Source organism: Pseudorasbora parva, chromosome 5 (assembly GCF_024679245.1).
Source record: "Pseudorasbora parva isolate DD20220531a chromosome 5, ASM2467924v1, whole genome shotgun sequence".
NCBI classification, from domain to species: domain Eukaryota; kingdom Metazoa; phylum Chordata; class Actinopteri; order Cypriniformes; family Gobionidae; genus Pseudorasbora; species Pseudorasbora parva.
In genome coordinates, this window is record NC_090176.1 from 22,892,180 (window position 1) to 22,910,476 (window position 18,297).

Below are 18,297 nucleotides of genomic sequence, written 5' to 3' on the forward strand. Positions count from 1 at the left end.
CCTTTTTACAATGGCATCTTGCTGGAAAAGTCAGATAAATGTGAGGTTTGCTCATCAAATGTCCAAATGTTTAACCATAGGAAGTCATTCATGAGGAACCCCATTCCCATCATTACAGTACAATCAGAGTGTATTTTCATGTGGTGACTGTGTTTTTATGTGTATTTAGGAGGAACAAGCTGCCAAACATAAAGCTGAGAAGATCCGAGTAGCCCTGGAAAAGATAAAGGAAGCACAGGTTAAAAAGGTGAGATGATAAGTAGATTTTTGTTTACATACACAGATCTTAACTGTACTGATGCAAGATCGCTCACAAATATTTCCAGTTTAACAACCTGAACTGTTTATACTTCTGTGCTCCACAGTAGTTTTCATATCAGCTTCAGCATGTGCAGTGGTGTATGTAGAAGTGGGTCAGCTCAGTGTAATGCAGCACACTTACACAGCACAATCAGGCCCTCGTGGGACCCGGGAAATGATTTTATAGCACATATTCACAGAAATGTCCAAGTAATTTGGCTCTAAAGGAGCATTATTTTTTTTACTTTGGTTAATGGTTCTGTAATTATTATTATTATTATTAATAATAATAATAAATAATAAATAACACAAAATAATGATTATTAATTATTGATGATAAAATAATACAAATAACATTACAAAAAATAACAGTGCAACTATAAAAATATGAATTTTTCTTACTTTGGTTAATGATTCTTTTATAGTAGTAAAACACTAAATAATTATTCATTATAATATTATTATTATTATTATTATTATTATTATTATTATTATTATTATTATTATTATTGATATTAGTAATAAAATATATAATAAATAGTAATAATTATTATTTATTTTTTTGATAGTAATATAGTAATATTGATATTTTTTAACCAAAAGTCACACATTTAACTTTAACGGTCTTTCATAATAATAATAGTGATAATACATACTAATTATTAATTATAACTATTAATTATTAATTAATTATTATTATTATCATTATTATTATTATTATTGATTATGATTAAGATGAACAAATATAAACAATAACATTATTATTATTATTATTATTATTATTATTGGTGATGATGATGATGATGATGATGATGATGATGATGATGATGATGATGATGATGATGATGATATATAAACAATAACATATTAATATGATTAATATGTTTAATATTACAAAATTGTTTTGTAATTATTTTTCAAAAAGATATCTGATATTCACATGTTCAACTAAAGTTGTATTATTGTTTTCAAGTAAAGCAATACGCCTCAAAAAGCCATGGTTTACAGTGAATAACAGTTATTCATTAAGCATAATGTAGAGCAAATTATAATGCAATAGTTTTTCCACCAGTCAAATTAGTTTACTTCAGCAATGACACAGACACAGCAGAGCAGTAATACTGATGCAGTGAGTGTGGTGTGTCACAGGTGTGTGTTTATAGAGTATTTTACAACAGCTTTGAGCCCAGCTAAGTCAGTCATTATAAAAGACCAGAACTATCTGTTTTATAATGATTATTTAGTTGCTGTCCAAAAAAAAAATACAATATTGTTCATAATTTTGATTCTGCATATCATTTATTGGACACTATAATCAATAATAATCATTAGGCATTGGTTGTTAAAAATAATATTGGACTTTAGACTTTATTGTATGTGTCTTTCTATGTTCGATATAGTCTGCATATATATATATATATATATATATATATATATATATATATATATATATATATATATATATATATATATATATATATATATATATATATATATACGTGCAGTCATAAATTGATGTCCTGTGTCAGGACTTCCTGAGTTCTGTGCTGTTATCTGTGGAGGTCAAACATGGCTGTGTTGATACAAACAGCCAAGACAGGATGATCAAGACAACTTAAACACATTGAGGAGATTAGTTGTGTGTCTGTGCACGTGCGCCCGCGCGCCCGCGTGGCCTTACTGTCCCTCAGTGCGTGTGTGTGGGTCAGCAGCCCTGATGGAATGTTTTCTGGGTCAGGTCACTGTCACACAGTACAAAATCTGAGCTTGTGTCTCCTTAAATGCTGCTCCCTTAGAGTGAAATCGCTATAAATGCGCTCCTTAAATCCATAGTTAATCCAAAATAAAAGCTAAATAGAAACTAACAAGCTACTGGATTTGCAGTGGTGCTCAGGGAGGAAGCTGTCACTTTTAGATATTGCGCAAAGGATTGCTCACTAATCCGATAAATATGTTTGTGTATATCTTTGTGCAATGAGGGAAATTGATTATTGAATCAGATCTGCTGAAATGACAGTTAGAAAGAACTGGTTGAAATAAATCAAATGTATCAACAATAACACCATTTACAGTCATGGAAAAAGAAAGTACACTCTTTTGAATTCTATGGTTTTACATGTCAGGACATAGTAAAAATAATAATCTGCTCCTTAGCAGGTCTTAAAATAAGTGCATCGTTGTTTATTTACCAAAAACTAGGCCAAAATGGGGATGCCATGTTTGACAAACTGAGGACACCCTTACTGCTTCCATAGGAATGAAGAGGTTAAGTAGCAGTCAGACGCTGCTTACCAAAGGCCTTTGATTAACTGAACATTAGCAAGTGTGAACACCACCTCTTTTAAAGCAGAAGTTTTGAAACTAACCAAAAATGAAATTGATGTCATTAATGACTCACCCTAATGTTGTTTCACACCCGTAAGACATCCGTTCATCTTCAGAACACAGTTTAAGATATTTTATATTTAGTCAGAGAGCGTATCCAAGTGTATGCACACTATACTGTCCATGTCCAGAAAGGGAATAAAAACATCATCACAGTAGTCCATATGTGACATCAGTTAGTTCATTAGAATCTCTTGAAGCATCGAAAATACATTTTTACAATACAAATAAAGATTCAAACGGTTGTGAATCAGTGAATAGATCAATGATTCGGATCGCATGCCGAACTGCTGAAATCACGTGACTCTGGCGATGCAAATCATTGATCGATTCACTGATTCACAATCGTTTGAATCTTTATTTGAGGTTTAAACACAAACAAGGAAGAGAAGACAATGCTGAATAAAGTCGTAGTTTTTGTTATTTTTGGACCGAAATGTATTTTCGATGCTTCAAGAGATTCTAATTTACCAGCTGATGTCACATATGGACTACTTTGATGATGTTTTTATTCCCTTTCTGGACATGGACAGTAAAGTGTGAATACACTTGGATACGGTCTCGGACTAAATATAAAATATCTTAAACTGTGTTCTGAAGATGATCGGAGGTCTTACGGGTGTGGAACGACATTAGGGAGAGTCATTAATGACATCAATTTCATTTTTGGGTGAACTAACCCTTTAAGTTTGCAAAGTTGCATCTGAACCACAAGACTTCTGGAACAATGTATTTTAGATAGACAAGACAAAAGTGGAGATGTTTCGCCATAATGCACACTGTCATGTTTGGCAAAAACCAAAGCACAACATCTCATACCAGCTGTCAAGCACGGTGGTGGAGTGGTGATGATTTGGACATGATTTGGGCAGCCACATGATCTGGGCACCAAAGTAGTCTAGAGTCAAATGTGACACCATCTGTCCGACAGCTAAAGCTTGGCCAGAATTGGGCCATGCAACCAGCATATCTACACCAAAATGGCAGTAAATAGAAAAGAATCATGGTGTTGCTCTGGCCTGCTCAAAGTCCAGACCTCAACCCAATTGAAATGCTGTGGCAGGAACTTAAGAGAGATGTGCATAAACAGTTGCCCACAAATCTAAATGGTGAAGGTAAAGGTGAGCCACAATTCATCCACAACAACGTGAGAGACTGGATAAAGGCAAAAATACGATGACTTCAGGTTATTACTGGTAAAGGTGGTTCTACAAGGAATTAAATCATAGGGTGTACTTAGTTTGTCACACATTGCTTCTCCCTATTTTTTTTTTTTTTTTTTGTTCATTAAATAAACCATGAAACATAATATGTCCTGTTGTTTTTCATCTGAGGTTGTATTTTCCTGAATTAAAGTCCTGCTAAAGTCCAGGTGATTTTTTTATTATGTCCACATAAAACCATGGAATTCAAAAGGATGTACTTTCTTTTTCACATGACTGTATACGTGGCTTAGTTGCAATAGATTGGAGTAGATGTTAGATTAATGGCCTGTGTAGATTCTGGCATTTTCAGCAGAGTGTTTTTTTGTGGCTTTTGACCAATCATGTAAAATGTAGGTCAGTGTGTAATGTCATAGAGAGGGGGGTGAGATTCTTATTTGGTTTATATCATCACAGGCTTTTTTTGTTGCTGAGACTTTGTTTTTGTTTTTTTACTACTAGGATTATGAGAATATGTATGTGGAAGGGTTATTTAATTTAATTTATTTTTTTGTTCTGGGGTGTGTTCCAGAAAGCAGGTTAAGTCCCATACCTGGGTATGTTTAAAAGTAAGTAAGCGGATAACATCAACTTTCAGTTCCAAAAATGGAGGTAACTTTCAGGGTATGTAAGCAGCCATAGCAACTCACTCTCTGAACATAACCTGCTCTGAGGCATAATAATAGTAAGAGGAATTCAAATGTGTGTTATATAATTAACAGTTATATTAATATAAGTAAACGTCTTGTGTAGTTACAGTTATAATATACAATATTATATATTTATTATAATGCTCTATTATAACAAGGTAATGTTTAAATGTTAAGTCTATTCAGATATATTTATTCTTTATTTTATTTTATCATCTCACACATGGATCTGCATTCAATTAATTAGCATCAAACAAACATTACACTCCTTATTCTTAGTGAATAAAGATTACTTATTAAACGAAAAGATTGAAAAAACAATTGCACAACCACCAAATAGGTGATGTGCATTAAGTAGGTTATGTAAATCTCCATTAAACAAAAGAAGAAGTAGTATGGCGCACTTGTCCGTTTCTATGGTGTATCATCGATTCATTGTTCTGTTGAGAAGTTGTGTGTGTTCACGGTTAGCATACTCTGGGTTGGCGTAACTTACTCTTGGACTTGTTTTTGGAAGCAGCATACCTCGAGTAAGCTGGGTTTGATTAATCAACCGGGAGTTCAAGGTATTTGTGATGCCAAGTTAACCTTGCTTTCTGGAATGCACCCCAGTTGATATTGTTGCTGGGGGTTTTTTCAGAGCTGAGGTAAATGTTTGCCTTAGATGCTTAGGAAGGGCAAAATCCCCCAATAAAATGCCAGAATAGGACGATTCTAAGAGCCCTTGTAGAGGTCTTCATGGGTCCACTTGGATCCGAGAACCTGAAGTCTCATCCCAGAATTAAGCGGGTTCAGGTGCAAAACTTAGATGAGGACATTTTTTTGTAATTTTTTTTTTTTAGCGCCCCTGGGTCTCGGATTTAAAAAAAAAAATATTTTAACAAATGGACCCGATAAGACGCAAATTTAATTATGTAGATAATTACCTTGAATATTTAGGAAAATAAACTCTAATTATCTTATGGTCAGGTAAATAAGTATTTTTTTTTCATTATGCTAAAAGTTATAGAACATAATGAGGTTACAGTGATAAGTGATTAACATTTCAGCACTTCATGAACAATGTTGTTTGTGTGAAGTGCATTTTTGGAAAACACATGTAGAAAAGGAACAAACATTTGTAACCTCACACACAGAACGTTAGCTTGGGGGCTCAGAATCCCCAGCGGCTCCCCTTAACACAACTGTTGTTATGTCCTGTCTTTCCCCTCAGTTGGTGATCCGAGTGCATCTATCAGATGAAAGCTCAAAAACTATGATGGTGGATGAGAGACAGACTGTGCGTCAGGTGCTGGACAACCTGCTGGACAAATCTCACTGCGGGTATAGCCTGGACTGGTCTCTCGTGGAAATCATCTCTGAACTCCAGATGGGTAAGAGCCAGAGGACAGACCGGTGTTTGGTCCTCATTGTGACTTGTTCTGGCTAGGAACAACCCTATAACTGACATGAAAATGGACCAACAATTGGATGTTTAAAATAAATTTGAAATTGGTACCACAGGATTGGACCAAGATGGAGTAAACTAGTCTTTCTTTCAAATAGTGGCACAAAAAATCTCTGCGAAAGGTTTTATAGGCTACACCAAAGGAATTAGTGGACATTGACAATGTAAAGAAAAATAATGTAATATTTGTATGAAGAAATTAATACTTTTGTTTAGCATTGACGCTTTAAATCGACAAAGTAGTATTACAGAAGATCTCAATGCTGTTTTTTTTAACTTTCTATGCATCAAAGAATCCTGAAAAAATGTATCACAGTTTCAACAAAGATATTAAGCAGCACAACTGTCTTCAACATGGATATTATGAAATATAATAATATCATGATTGTGATATTATGTTTCTTGAGCACCAAATCATCATATTGGAATGGTTTCTGAAAGATCATGTGACACTAAAGACTGGAGTAATGATGCTGACAGCTTTGCCATCGCAGAAATAAATTACACTTTAAAATATGTTACAATAGAAAATGTTTATTTAAAAATGTAGTAATATTTTGCAGCATTACTTTTTTAACTGTATATTTGAGCAAAAGAGTCTTCTCGACTTTAAGCTAACTAACTGAACACTTCAAACAAAGCAGAATATACAATTGTGTGCATGTAGATATCTTGTTTAATTGATGCTAAATTGATGCTAATTGCTAAAACAAACCGTTAAATATCATTTTAAGAGCCTGTATCATTTATGTATATGAGTCTTGTAAACAAGGCAGACTGATTACCCGTGTGTCAACGCATAAGTGGTCTGGCAGGTAGTGCACATGCTGTGGCATGTTATGTGGTAGACCTTTCCTTCATTCACTAGTCTGAAGTATCATCTAAAGAGAGATTGAATCAATAAAGACAAGTGAAAAAAGGGATTTAAGTCATGTGGTCAGGCTTGCCCCAGATCAAGCACAACGACATCTGGATGATAATGCACATCTTTTTTTATTTTTCGCTGGTCTTCAAAAACATAACAGCAGTCCTATTTGATTTATTTGATCGCTGCAGATTAGCAACGAGTATAGATTAGCAAAATCTATATCTGAAATCCCAATAGGATTATCCCATACAATCATGTGCGGTCTGAGAGAGGGGTAGCACTAGAGACAGGGAAATATTACTATAACTAATTCCATTCATTTCACACTAGTAATACTAGAAATTGTTATTTGAGGCAGTAGAATTGATGATGTTCAGGACAGTTGTGGAAGGCATACGGAAATTTTGGGTTTAACTGATTTTATGAAAATGTTTTAATATTGTATGAACCTGAATCCCACCACCCAGCAATTCATACTCTAACATGCTACTGTACACTACTGTTTAAAGGTTTGGGCTCTAAGATTTTTTTAATGTTTTTTTTTTTTTTTTTACAGTATGCTTCACCAAGGTTGCTTTTATTTGATCTGAAATACAGTAAAAAACTAGCCTGACAAGCCAGACCCACATCAAGATGTTTGGTCTGGAAACTCACCATAGACAGGGCTCAATCCGAGGGGCGGGATAAACGGTTGTCTTTCAAAATCCCTCTGCACGCGATAGGATAGCGCTACACCAACCAGAGCAACGAAGGTGAAGGGGAGCTCGCTGACTGATTAAACATTCGCCGTATTCGGTCAGCAAAACTCCGAACACATCTTCTCTTTTTAAGAATGACTTCAGTGCCGTTCTTTGTTCTTTTCTCAGAGGAAAGCTTAACTCCAAGTCTTCCGGAGTCGCGGTCAGAGCTGATTCGAAAGACCGCCGCCGTTCGCCAGTTTCTGTGTTACTAGAGCACGCAAACGCAACTCGGCCGTCGTCATTATGGCCCCGCCCGCCGACTCTATACACGATGTGATTGGGCCGTCCAGATTCTGAGGAACACAGCTCAGATAGGAATTGAGAGTTGCTAGACCACACTTGCGGGCAAATTAAATTTGCTGCCGCTAGGGTGCGTCTAGATTTCTAGGCTAGTAAAAAACATTAATATTGTGAAATATTACTATGATTTAAAATAACAGTTTTGAGATGGTACATTTTTTACCCGAGTCTTCAGTGTCATATGATTCGGTTAAACTTTCTTTTAAGGTGTCCTTGTTACAGTATAATTGTACATATAAGTACTAAATATTATTAATTACCTACATGTACTGACTATAGGGTTAGGATTAGGTTGTGGTTTAGGGTTAGTTGCAAGTAATTATGCACAATTTATTTCAATTTCTATAGTAACTACAGGTATTGTGTAACAGGACACTGTAAAATAGTGTTACCCCTTTATTAGCATTATAAGTACAATTAAACTGCCAATGTGCATCCTGATAAGCAACTAGTTAATAAAGAGAATTGGACCCTAAAACTAAAGTGTTACCAACATTGCATCAATGTTGATAATAACTGAGTTTTTGTGGAAACTCTGATACATTTTGTTTACTATTTTTTGATGAATAGAAAGTTCAAAAGAATATCATAAATAGAATTTGAAACATTATTGAAATATAAATATTTTATAACATTAAATGTCCTAACTGTCAATTTTGATCAAGTTAATATATCCTTGTAGCCTGACAAGCCAGACCCACATCACTTGAGATGTGGAACACCATTGGCAGGGCTCAATCCGTGGGGCAGGATAAACGGTTGTCCTTCAAATTCCCTCTGCACGCAATAAGATAGAGCTACAACCAACCAGAGCAATGAAGATGGTGAAGCGGAGCTAGTTGATAATTCAACTTTTGTCGTATTCAGTCTGCAAAACTTCAAACACATCTTTCTTTTTTTTACTTCAGTGCCGTTCTTTTCTCAAAGAAAAGCTTAACTTCAAGTCTTCCAGTCGCGACAGGAGCCGATTCGAAAGGCCGCTGTTCGCCAGGTTCTTTATTTTCAAGTAGCACGTCGAACCGTCACAACTCTGCCGTCATTACGTTAAGCCCGCCCACCGACTCTATACACGATGTGATTGGCCTGACCAGAGTTTGGTTTTTTCAGCTCGCAAGTCAACGGAGAGTTGCTAGAAGCCCTGGCTGCAAATTATATTTGCTGCCGATAGGTTTCGTCTAGATTTCTAGGCTAACATCCTTGCTGAATGTTAGTTTTGAGGTTTACTGATCTTACTGACCCTAAATTTTTGAATGCACTACCCCATACACTTCCATTGTAAAGATATTACTCTAAACACTTTTTGTGTGCTTTGTACGCTCTGAGTGATGAATCGAAATGTTGTTGATAGAGGTGTACTGAACCGGGAACATGCCTTGAACTGAACTGCACCCTACTTTGCAGTGTCTGATATGTATGTGTGAGTCAGAGGCCTCATGTGCTGGGCTGCTCTCTATGTAGGTCCTGAGCGATCATGCGTGTGGCCGTAGCCTACATCTCCAGGGCTTCTGTTTTTCCACTCTCTGCTCTTTCAGTGGAGGGCAAAAAAGGCAGAGTGGGGAAGACAAGGAGATACAGTGGTTGCATGTAGAATATCCACCGGATGGTCTATGCTAAATCCCTTTAATAGAATGAGCAGCAGTCTTTTGTAGGAGGTATTTTGTGAGTGAGTGTATGTGCACACTCGTATATTCATGAGAAAAATACGCCTTCACGTATTTCAGTGCATTGTTGTATTTAATTTTGATATTGTTCTTGAATTATTTGTCTTGCTGTCAGCTTATAGTCAAACTGTACATTTATTGGCAAACTTTTTTTGTGCATTGAGCATGTTGAGGTTAAAGGTCACTCATTTAGCGTTAAGGGTTAGTTCATTCAAAAAGGTAAATTCTGTCATTAATTACTCACCCTCATGTCGTTCCAAACCCGTAAGACCACCCTTCATCTTCGGAACACGAATAAAGATATTTTTGATGAAATCCGAGAGGTTTTTCTGACCCCACATAGGCAGCAACACAATGACTAATTTAAAGGTCCTGAAATGTAGTAAAAACATGCTCATGTGACTGCAGTGCTTCAACCTTAATGTTATGAAGTGGGAAGAATACTTTTTGTGCGCAAAAAACAAGCCAAAATAACGACTTTACTGAACAAGCTCTTCTCCTACGTGATTCACATAAACACCACAACGCATGCATGTGATCGTGCTTGTCCAATAGTAAACTGCTGTTCTGCCATATAACTCAGAATCTCTGCACTGTGAATATTACATTTACATTTAATCATTTAGTGTTAGTTTTGCGCACAAAAAGCATTCTCGTCGCTTCATAACATTAAAGGGGTGGTTCCAAGGTTTTTCTAGGCTTGGTTGTTTTTATGGGGCGCAGTATAACATGTCTTAATGTTTTTTCTTATATTTGACCTTTATTCCACACCGCTGTCTCCACTGTCCTTTGAACGGCTCGTTTGCTTCCTGCTTCTATGAAGCCCACCCTTCCTAAAAACGCAATGGTCTTAGATTAGTTAGATGGCCAAATGTAGTTTCATGTATTTTTATTGGCTGAAGTGCCAAGCACAGGTTGTCCAGAAACGTCACGCCCCTTCCCATTACGGGCAGAAGTCACACCTGTGGTGACCAGCAAGGGTTTATGATATCACCAACCTGGAAGAAGCTCGTTGTAGTCCAAACCGGCCGTTTTTGTAGGCAATAAACTGCTATTACTTTAAAAGAAAAATTCTCTGTTTGCATTGAACTTTCAACGCTGTAACTTTGCAGATATTGTTTATGCTCAAGCTGCAACATTACACACTAACTAAAGTTAAGAAAGTGAAATTGCATGCAACCACCCCTTTAAGGTTGAACCACTGAATCACATGGACTATTTTAACCATGTTGAATCTGATGGAATCTGGCGTAATCCTGGTATTATGATCAAGAGGAATAGAAGTGATCATTAATTCCTCAAGTAGCTTTCATTTCCTAATGGACAGACCTCTAATCTGTCAGATTAGTGGTTTCACTCTTTTCATTTTTTTTTATCATCTTTAATGAACTGTTAATCTTTGTGAAGGGTTTGCCTTTTATAGACTGACTGTCTTAAGAATCTCATGTCTGACAGGATACTTTTGAATGTACAAGGCAAACATTAGGCTCAGCACAACGGCCTATATAAAAAAATGTATATGTGTGAATGTAAATGTAATAATGTATATATATAAAAAAGTTTTGGTTAAATAATAATATAATATGTTTGATTTCATAGAACTTGCAGCACCCATGTATAAATCGATTTTATTTACCTCAGTGGGTTTTAGGTTTTGACCTATTTTAAATTTGTCTAGTGCATGAAATTTGTTACATAAATGTCTTCAGGGGACTTTCTCTCTTTATAGAGAGTAAAGAGAGCTGGCCAGCAATGCTTATAGTCGCTTGGATAAATGTCACTTTTCTTCACTGACTATCAGAGCTCTTGTTGGCCTGTTAACTTATTTAGAGATAACGGACAACTAAATCTTTAGTTTACAATCACTTTTTTTCCCACATCAGGAAAAATTTTCAAGAAGAAGTGAAAGTACTTGTTCCCATTTATTTATGAACAGCAAGTCACATTTTTATTATACATGTCTTTATGTCTGTAATAATTTTTCGTATACATATTTGTTTTTCCAGAAAGAATTTTTGAGGATCATGAGAACCTGGTGGAGAACTTGCTAAACTGGACCAGGGACAGCACCAACAGACTGATGTTCATTGAACGCATTGAGAAATATGCGCTTTTCAAGAACCCTCAGGTAATGCTAAATCCTTCAATAGTTACCACATCTGTTTAGTTCCTTGGCCACTACATTTCAAGTCTTCCAAAGCATACAGTAGCATTTTGAAATATACACTACTGTTCAAAAGTTATTGAAAATAGTCTCTTATGCTAATTCATATCATATTTTAAAATATGATTGTTTCATTTTAAATATGGTGATTATTTATAAGGTGGACATGCAACTTAATCTATGATATTTAACATCTGAATATAACCATGTCACAGGTGGAAAAGTCAGCCAGCTATATTTATCATGTTAATTATTGTGCCTTCTTCCCAACAGCAGAGGGGCCTTACTTTTACATATGAAAAACTGTTGCTTTAAAGGGATAGTTCACCCAAAAATGAAAATTCTGACATCATTTACTCACCCTTATGTTGTTCCAAACCTGTAAGAGTTTCTTTCTTCTGCTGAACAAAAACAAAGATATGTGGAATTTTTTTTGTAACCAAGGAGATAGAGCAACCATTTGCTACCATAGTATTTTTTCCCTAATTCCCTAGCTACATGTAGCTAAGAGTGTGCCTTTACATTTTAGAATAAATTAAAAATAGATTTGTATATATTTTAAAATGGGATGGCAGAGCTGAATTTTCAGCATCATTACTCCATGTCACATGATCATGTCACATGACTCCATGTCACATGATCCTCCAGAAATTATTCTAATATGATGATTTGCTGCTCAAGAAACATTTATTATTATCAATGTTGAAAACAGTTGAGCTCCTTATTTATTTTATATTTTTTGGGAAAATGTGATGTATGATGAATAGAAAGTTAAAAAGAAAAGCATTTGTTTGAAATAGAAATCTTTTGTAACATTATAAATATCTTTACTGTCACTTTTGATGATTTGAATGCATCCTTGCTAAATATAAGTTTAAATTTTTACCAAAAAAAAAAACGTACAATCCCCAAACTTTTAAATCAAAGTGTAAGTTAGTTATTCACTGGTGTTGTGCATGAAATTGTTTAATATGAAGGCTTCAGTAAAAGTACATTTTCAGAATTACAGAATTTACATTTTTGAGTGAATTGTCCCTTAATGCCCATGCAATGAAGTAGTGTGATGTTCAAAGTAATTCTTGAAATTGATTTGTGCAGTTCTGTCACCAAAGGGTGTATTAGTAATATAGAATGACAGTAAAATAGGTTAGTTCATCAGTGCACTATGGATCAGTTGTTTTATCGGCACGTGGGGCTGATGTAGGTCAATGTCATGTAAATGCTGAGCTGTAATGAATAATTGATCTCAGCAGAGGCTGGTTAAAGTGTGTTCACTGCCCAGTCTCTCGATGCGACCCTGAACACAAGATGTTAATCCATGTGTTTAACTGCTTCGTTTTGTTATGTTGCACTTTGCTGAATGCCTTCTAAAATAACACATTTAAATATATAAAGATTTGTTTTGGCTAATGCTTTGGTATATGTACCTGTAAATCCGTGATAGTCACAGATAGTGTTCTTATATTAGATTAATATCTCCCTAAATCATCTGTTTCCTCAGAACTATTTGCTGGGGCGTAAGGAGACGTGTGAAATGGCAGACAGAAATAAGGAGGCTCTGTTGGAGGTGAGGCAGAATGTGAACCTACTTGTACACATTCTCTCTTGTGCTTTAAACAGCATGACTTATTTAGGTCATGTCAGACATGTTGCACTCACTGATAACGGTGTGTGTGTGTTTTTGAGCAGGAGTGCTTTTGTGGAAGCTCCATCAGTGTGCCTGAGATGGAAGGGGTGCTCTGGCTCAAAGACGACGGCAAGAAATCCTGGAAGAAGCGATACTTCCTGCTACGGGCCTCTGGGTTATATTACGTGCCAAAGGGTAAAGCGAAGGTCAGTTTTGAGTCTGTCTCTGTCTGCTCTGAAATTCATTATCTTTTCACTTTCATACACTCAATGACTGATAAACACACACACAAACTTTCTGACTGACACACAAAAACATGCTCGACAATCTCGACAGCTGGAATGTAAAAACGTAGAAAACGTTTTCGAGAGAGCTCCACATGTAATACTGATTTCATGTACAAAGCTGTACATTTTTAATTTTTCAAAGGTCCCTTTAGGGGCTCCGTATATATACTTACACTAACTAGTAAAGAGCCAAATACAGTCAGCACTAATAAGTTCTCTGATGAAAAGTGACTGAAAAGTGCTTGATTTTAGATTACATTGGCTACGTTTAAATGCAACTAAATAATCCGATTGAGCTCTATCTGAATGAAATTTCGATCAGATTGAAAGGAGTGGTTTATTCCTTTTCTAATTTGACCAAGAGAACATGTAAACACTTGATCGGATTGAAAACCAAAACTGGAGAGGATGTGCAATATCAAAGAAATGGCATAAGGACATATGATGCACGGAATGAGCAGGAGTTGTTGTTAAAGGTTACATAACACATACACACACACACACACACAGTTTCTGCCAGTCTTGTGTTAATCTTGAGTATTTCTAGAGTAGTATTGGATCCTTCTTATCTCTGAAGAGTCTTTAGTTTTATTATATTTATAAAAGACAGACACACTGTACTGATTCTTTCTGAAAACAGCCGAACTTGTGGAGACGTGCAGTGGGCGGAGCTAAAGACACGAGCACACACACAAAAAATACATCCTGGCATTTTGATGCAGTTTCACTCATCGTCTGCAAACAAACACACTCCGTTGCTGCTCTGGGGGAAAAAAAACTGCATCCACTGTTTCCTTAATGCTGGGTTATTTGGGAAGCTAAACAAGGTTATCATTCCCTCACAACCAAAAGCACACTTCTTTAGTGACATTGTTGATTTTGTGGTCTAAAAAATAAAATTTTGCTCTCGCTCTGGTAAATGTGCGCACGCTCATCCGGGAGAAGTACCCATACAAAGAATTCCTCCTTTTATGACGTCATACAGGGCCGTTCTCAAAAAAACTTTGTGTATTTGGCACAGAAATGATAAATACATTTGGCCCATCTTTAGCATGAGAATCCAACTCTTTAACAGTGTAAGTCAGAATGCATGAAATAGCATTAGATCCCCTTTAAATAAAATGTCATAAAATTCTCCAACCACTTATCAGATGTGAAGTGGAACAAAACAATGTCCCATCAGTCCTCACTTCATACTCTCATCTGCAGACATTTTATTTTGTGCATGAGAATGGCTGTTTTTACAGTTTGATATATATATATATAAGCACAGTACAACAGTTGATATGTTTGTTGTTTTCTAATCAGGACCCGAAATAGATAAATATTAAGTTCTTAAGGATTCATCAGTCGGAAATAAATAAATTAAGTTTGAAATTAAAGGTGTGCATGTGAACATATAGCCATTGCGGATTCACTCCCACTCCCAGACCCGAGATGCTCATCTGCTGCATAATCTCAGAATCCCTCTATATGTTGTCAGATATCTCTTAGTTGACGAGTGGAATTAAGATTATGTGCACATATGACAGAGATGTAGGATTATGTGCACATATGTTGGTGTTATGCTTGCACTTTTGTGTTGTGAATACTTATAAGTACAAGTATAACACAAACATATTTCTGTCAGGAACATTATCCTCAAAGATGATTGACAATTAACATACAGTTTAGATTGGCGGTATGGTTCCGTTCTGGGCCAGGACTCCCTGCGCATTCATGCAGCCTAACATTGAGAGCAGAAGAAAAAAAACTTATGGTAAAAAGAACAGAACCAACATAATGTGTTGCAGATATCATTAAAGGGGACATAGCATGACATTTTTACTGCTATAATCCAGCCCCTGGTGCATCTACCAACCCAGAAAACTAATAAAAAAGGACAATGCAGGTATTGCCTGAACAAGGGGCAATTCAAGTAAGGTTTTGCTAAAAACTTAAAGCTCAGGGATGGATCAGTACCATCTATTTGTGATCCAACTTAAAAGCCAGATGGGAACACAAGTTAAAACAGGTCTAAGTCTGTTCCATCTCCTTGCAGCATTTAATCTCTGTTTCTGCAGGCATTATTGTCCGAGTCCGGTTTGAACTGAACACCATTGTTATATTGTTGTTGTTGTTGTTGCCGCCTAACTTATTGAAACTCCGCCCTCTTCTTGAAAGAACAGACAGAGAGCATCAGCTCATTTGCACTTAAAGGGACATACACAAAAACAGTGTTTTTGCTTACCACAAAAAGTGGCACTTTTTACAGGCTATAGAACGTCATCGTTTAACGTCAATGTCATCGTGGGGTATTTTGAGATAAAACTTCACACACACACTCTGGGGACATCAGAGACTTATTTTACATCTTGTGAAAAGGGGCATAATACGTTAGCCTGGCTCCACCCTCCTAAGTACTTTTGCTCAATTTTCATTTTCCTGCAGTATTCCGTCTGGGATTGCGGTATATTCTCTGGTTTTCTCTGATCAAATTTTAACCGGTCCAATCAGCGAACAGAGGGAGTGACTGAGAACGATGATGATGTGCGCTACAGTTTATGGATTGAGATGACATATGTCAAGACCAAACGTTAGTAATTGGTTAGTAATCCAGAGTGGCTCTGCGCAGATCCAATTATTTTTAAACTTCAGTACCCGTCTCCAAGGAAGTTAATGCTTGTCAATGGAGAATGGCCAGGCTCTCTGTACAAATGAAATGTAGGAGTATGTCTCCTTTAATGTCAATATTTCATGTACAAAATAATTTGGCAATTTAGTCTGAATCAAGGGGATGAAAGGAGGAGCTGGGGATGGAGGAGGGCAAATGAGGTCTGGAGAAACTGATAGTACTGAAGGAGCTTATATATATGTATGCTGTGATAGACATCATATTCATATAGGTAAACTTGATCAGTTCACACTCAGCTAATGCAAGCTTGACTAGCGTGACCTGCCAGAACTGTCGTGCTTAAACTACATTATAAAGTAGGTGGAGCTGACTTAGACAGCAGTGATAATACACAATCTCTTTGTGATTTCAGACTGAAATCAAAATCATTATTCAATGAAAATCTTATATTTTTAGTGTTCTGCAGTTGTTGACTAAATCTTTTAATAATTGTTTTCAGTCATTCAAATGAGGCTGAAATAAAATAAAATAAACTTAATTTAAATGAAAATTAAAAATGCTTTCTTGGCAGCTCATTGAAGTAAACATGTTGAAGTAATAATGCAGTATTATTATATAATGAAAGCAATAAATACATAAAAATGACATGAGCACTTAACAAAATTACTTAAGCAAACTCAAATTAAAAACTGAAAATGAGAAATGAATGAATGTTATAATAGTACATAATTTAAAATAACACTGGTTTGGCCAGCTCCATACCCTTATGTAAATAGCCATATGCAAATGAAGTGCATCGTGATTAGGTACCAGACATCATTGATGGACCATATCTGTATATACACACTTTACGTGAATGAGATTTGAGTTCTGAGTCTTCTGACGCATGAACACACTTGCTGTCAGTCACATTTCATGTTTCCTGTGCTTTTCAGGAGATAAAGGGCCCATCGTCTCCGCTTAACTCTTCCATCTTTAGAGATCAGCTAACGAGGTCAAGTTCAGAGTAGACATAGGCCAGTGACTGCTCATTATCTACAAACCACAGGGAGGCAGAGGGTGATAGAGAGAGAGATAAAAGAGCAGCTGCTGTACATCCTCAGGTCATCACTCTGGGTCTGACAGCTGCTGCCCATCTGCATCCCTAACATACTCATTCGGTTTCAGACTTAACACTGATGATGCTTATCACAAATGACTGTCTGACTCTACATGAGACTCAGAAGAAGACTCATTGAGTTCAGAATCTTAATGCTTCAAAAAAACAAAACAAAAACATTCATGCAATTCAACCTGTCTTTTCTGTTTCTATGCACGAATTCAATGTAACTTTCTGCTAATGTAGGGCTCCCTCTAGTGGATTTAACAGTGAAGTAGTGTTCAGGTCTTTAGGCATTTTTATTTTTTTATTTTTGCTTAAATTGAAAAGATAATTTTCATTGGCTCAATAGAAATAAAGGAATTATTTTGTCAGCAGGTCAACTGTGTGGCATGTTTTTAAAGTAATTTTAAAATAGATCACTCTGATAATAGTAAGAGCATAAGATAATAGAGCTATTACCTGCAGTCCCTACTACAGATTCATTTACAAGAAATCCTTTGTTCTAACGTGGTTTTTTTTTGCCTGTTTTCCGGTGTTACCTGTAGGCCTCTAGAGACCTGGTTTGCTTCCTGCAGCTGGATCATGTTAATATTTACTTGGGTCAGGACTACCGCAGCAAGTATAAAGCCCCAACTGACTACTGCATGGTCCTGAAGGTGAGTTACAGCAAACATCTTTGTGCATTGTATCAGACATTCTATTTTAAGCAGTCTAAAAAGCATTCACTCAAAGCATCAAAAGCATTCAAAGTTTTCATTCCTCATAGACCTTTTGGGAGCAGACGTAACGGTTATGTGTGCACAGAAAAACAGTGGTAACAAGTGGAGGAAAATGGGCAAAATCCACTGAATAAGAGGACAAAAAAGTCTTGTTGTGCCTTTGGATATCAGAATCGGATTTATATTTTTATGGAATACTGTGATCGAAGACGTTCTTTAAAACTCTACGTT

The 18,297-nt window shown here is 36.1% G+C and overlaps 1 protein-coding gene across 2 annotated transcripts in view; it reads left to right on the forward strand.

The window, feature by feature from the left end:
- The window catches only part of raph1a (Ras association (RalGDS/AF-6) and pleckstrin homology domains 1a), a 96,794-nt gene that overhangs the window by 71,719 nt on the left and 6,778 nt on the right, over positions 1 to 18,297 (forward strand). For both annotated transcript variants that reach the window (XM_067443517.1, XM_067443518.1), the window contains 6 exons: positions 170 to 247; positions 5,751 to 5,910; positions 11,560 to 11,681; positions 13,219 to 13,284; positions 13,407 to 13,550; positions 17,893 to 18,003. In XM_067443517.1, coding sequence (XP_067299618.1) covers positions 170 to 247; positions 5,751 to 5,910; positions 11,560 to 11,681; positions 13,219 to 13,284; positions 13,407 to 13,550; positions 17,893 to 18,003 — 681 coding nt within the window. The remainder of the gene's footprint in view (positions 1 to 169; positions 248 to 5,750; positions 5,911 to 11,559; positions 11,682 to 13,218; positions 13,285 to 13,406; positions 13,551 to 17,892; positions 18,004 to 18,297) is intronic.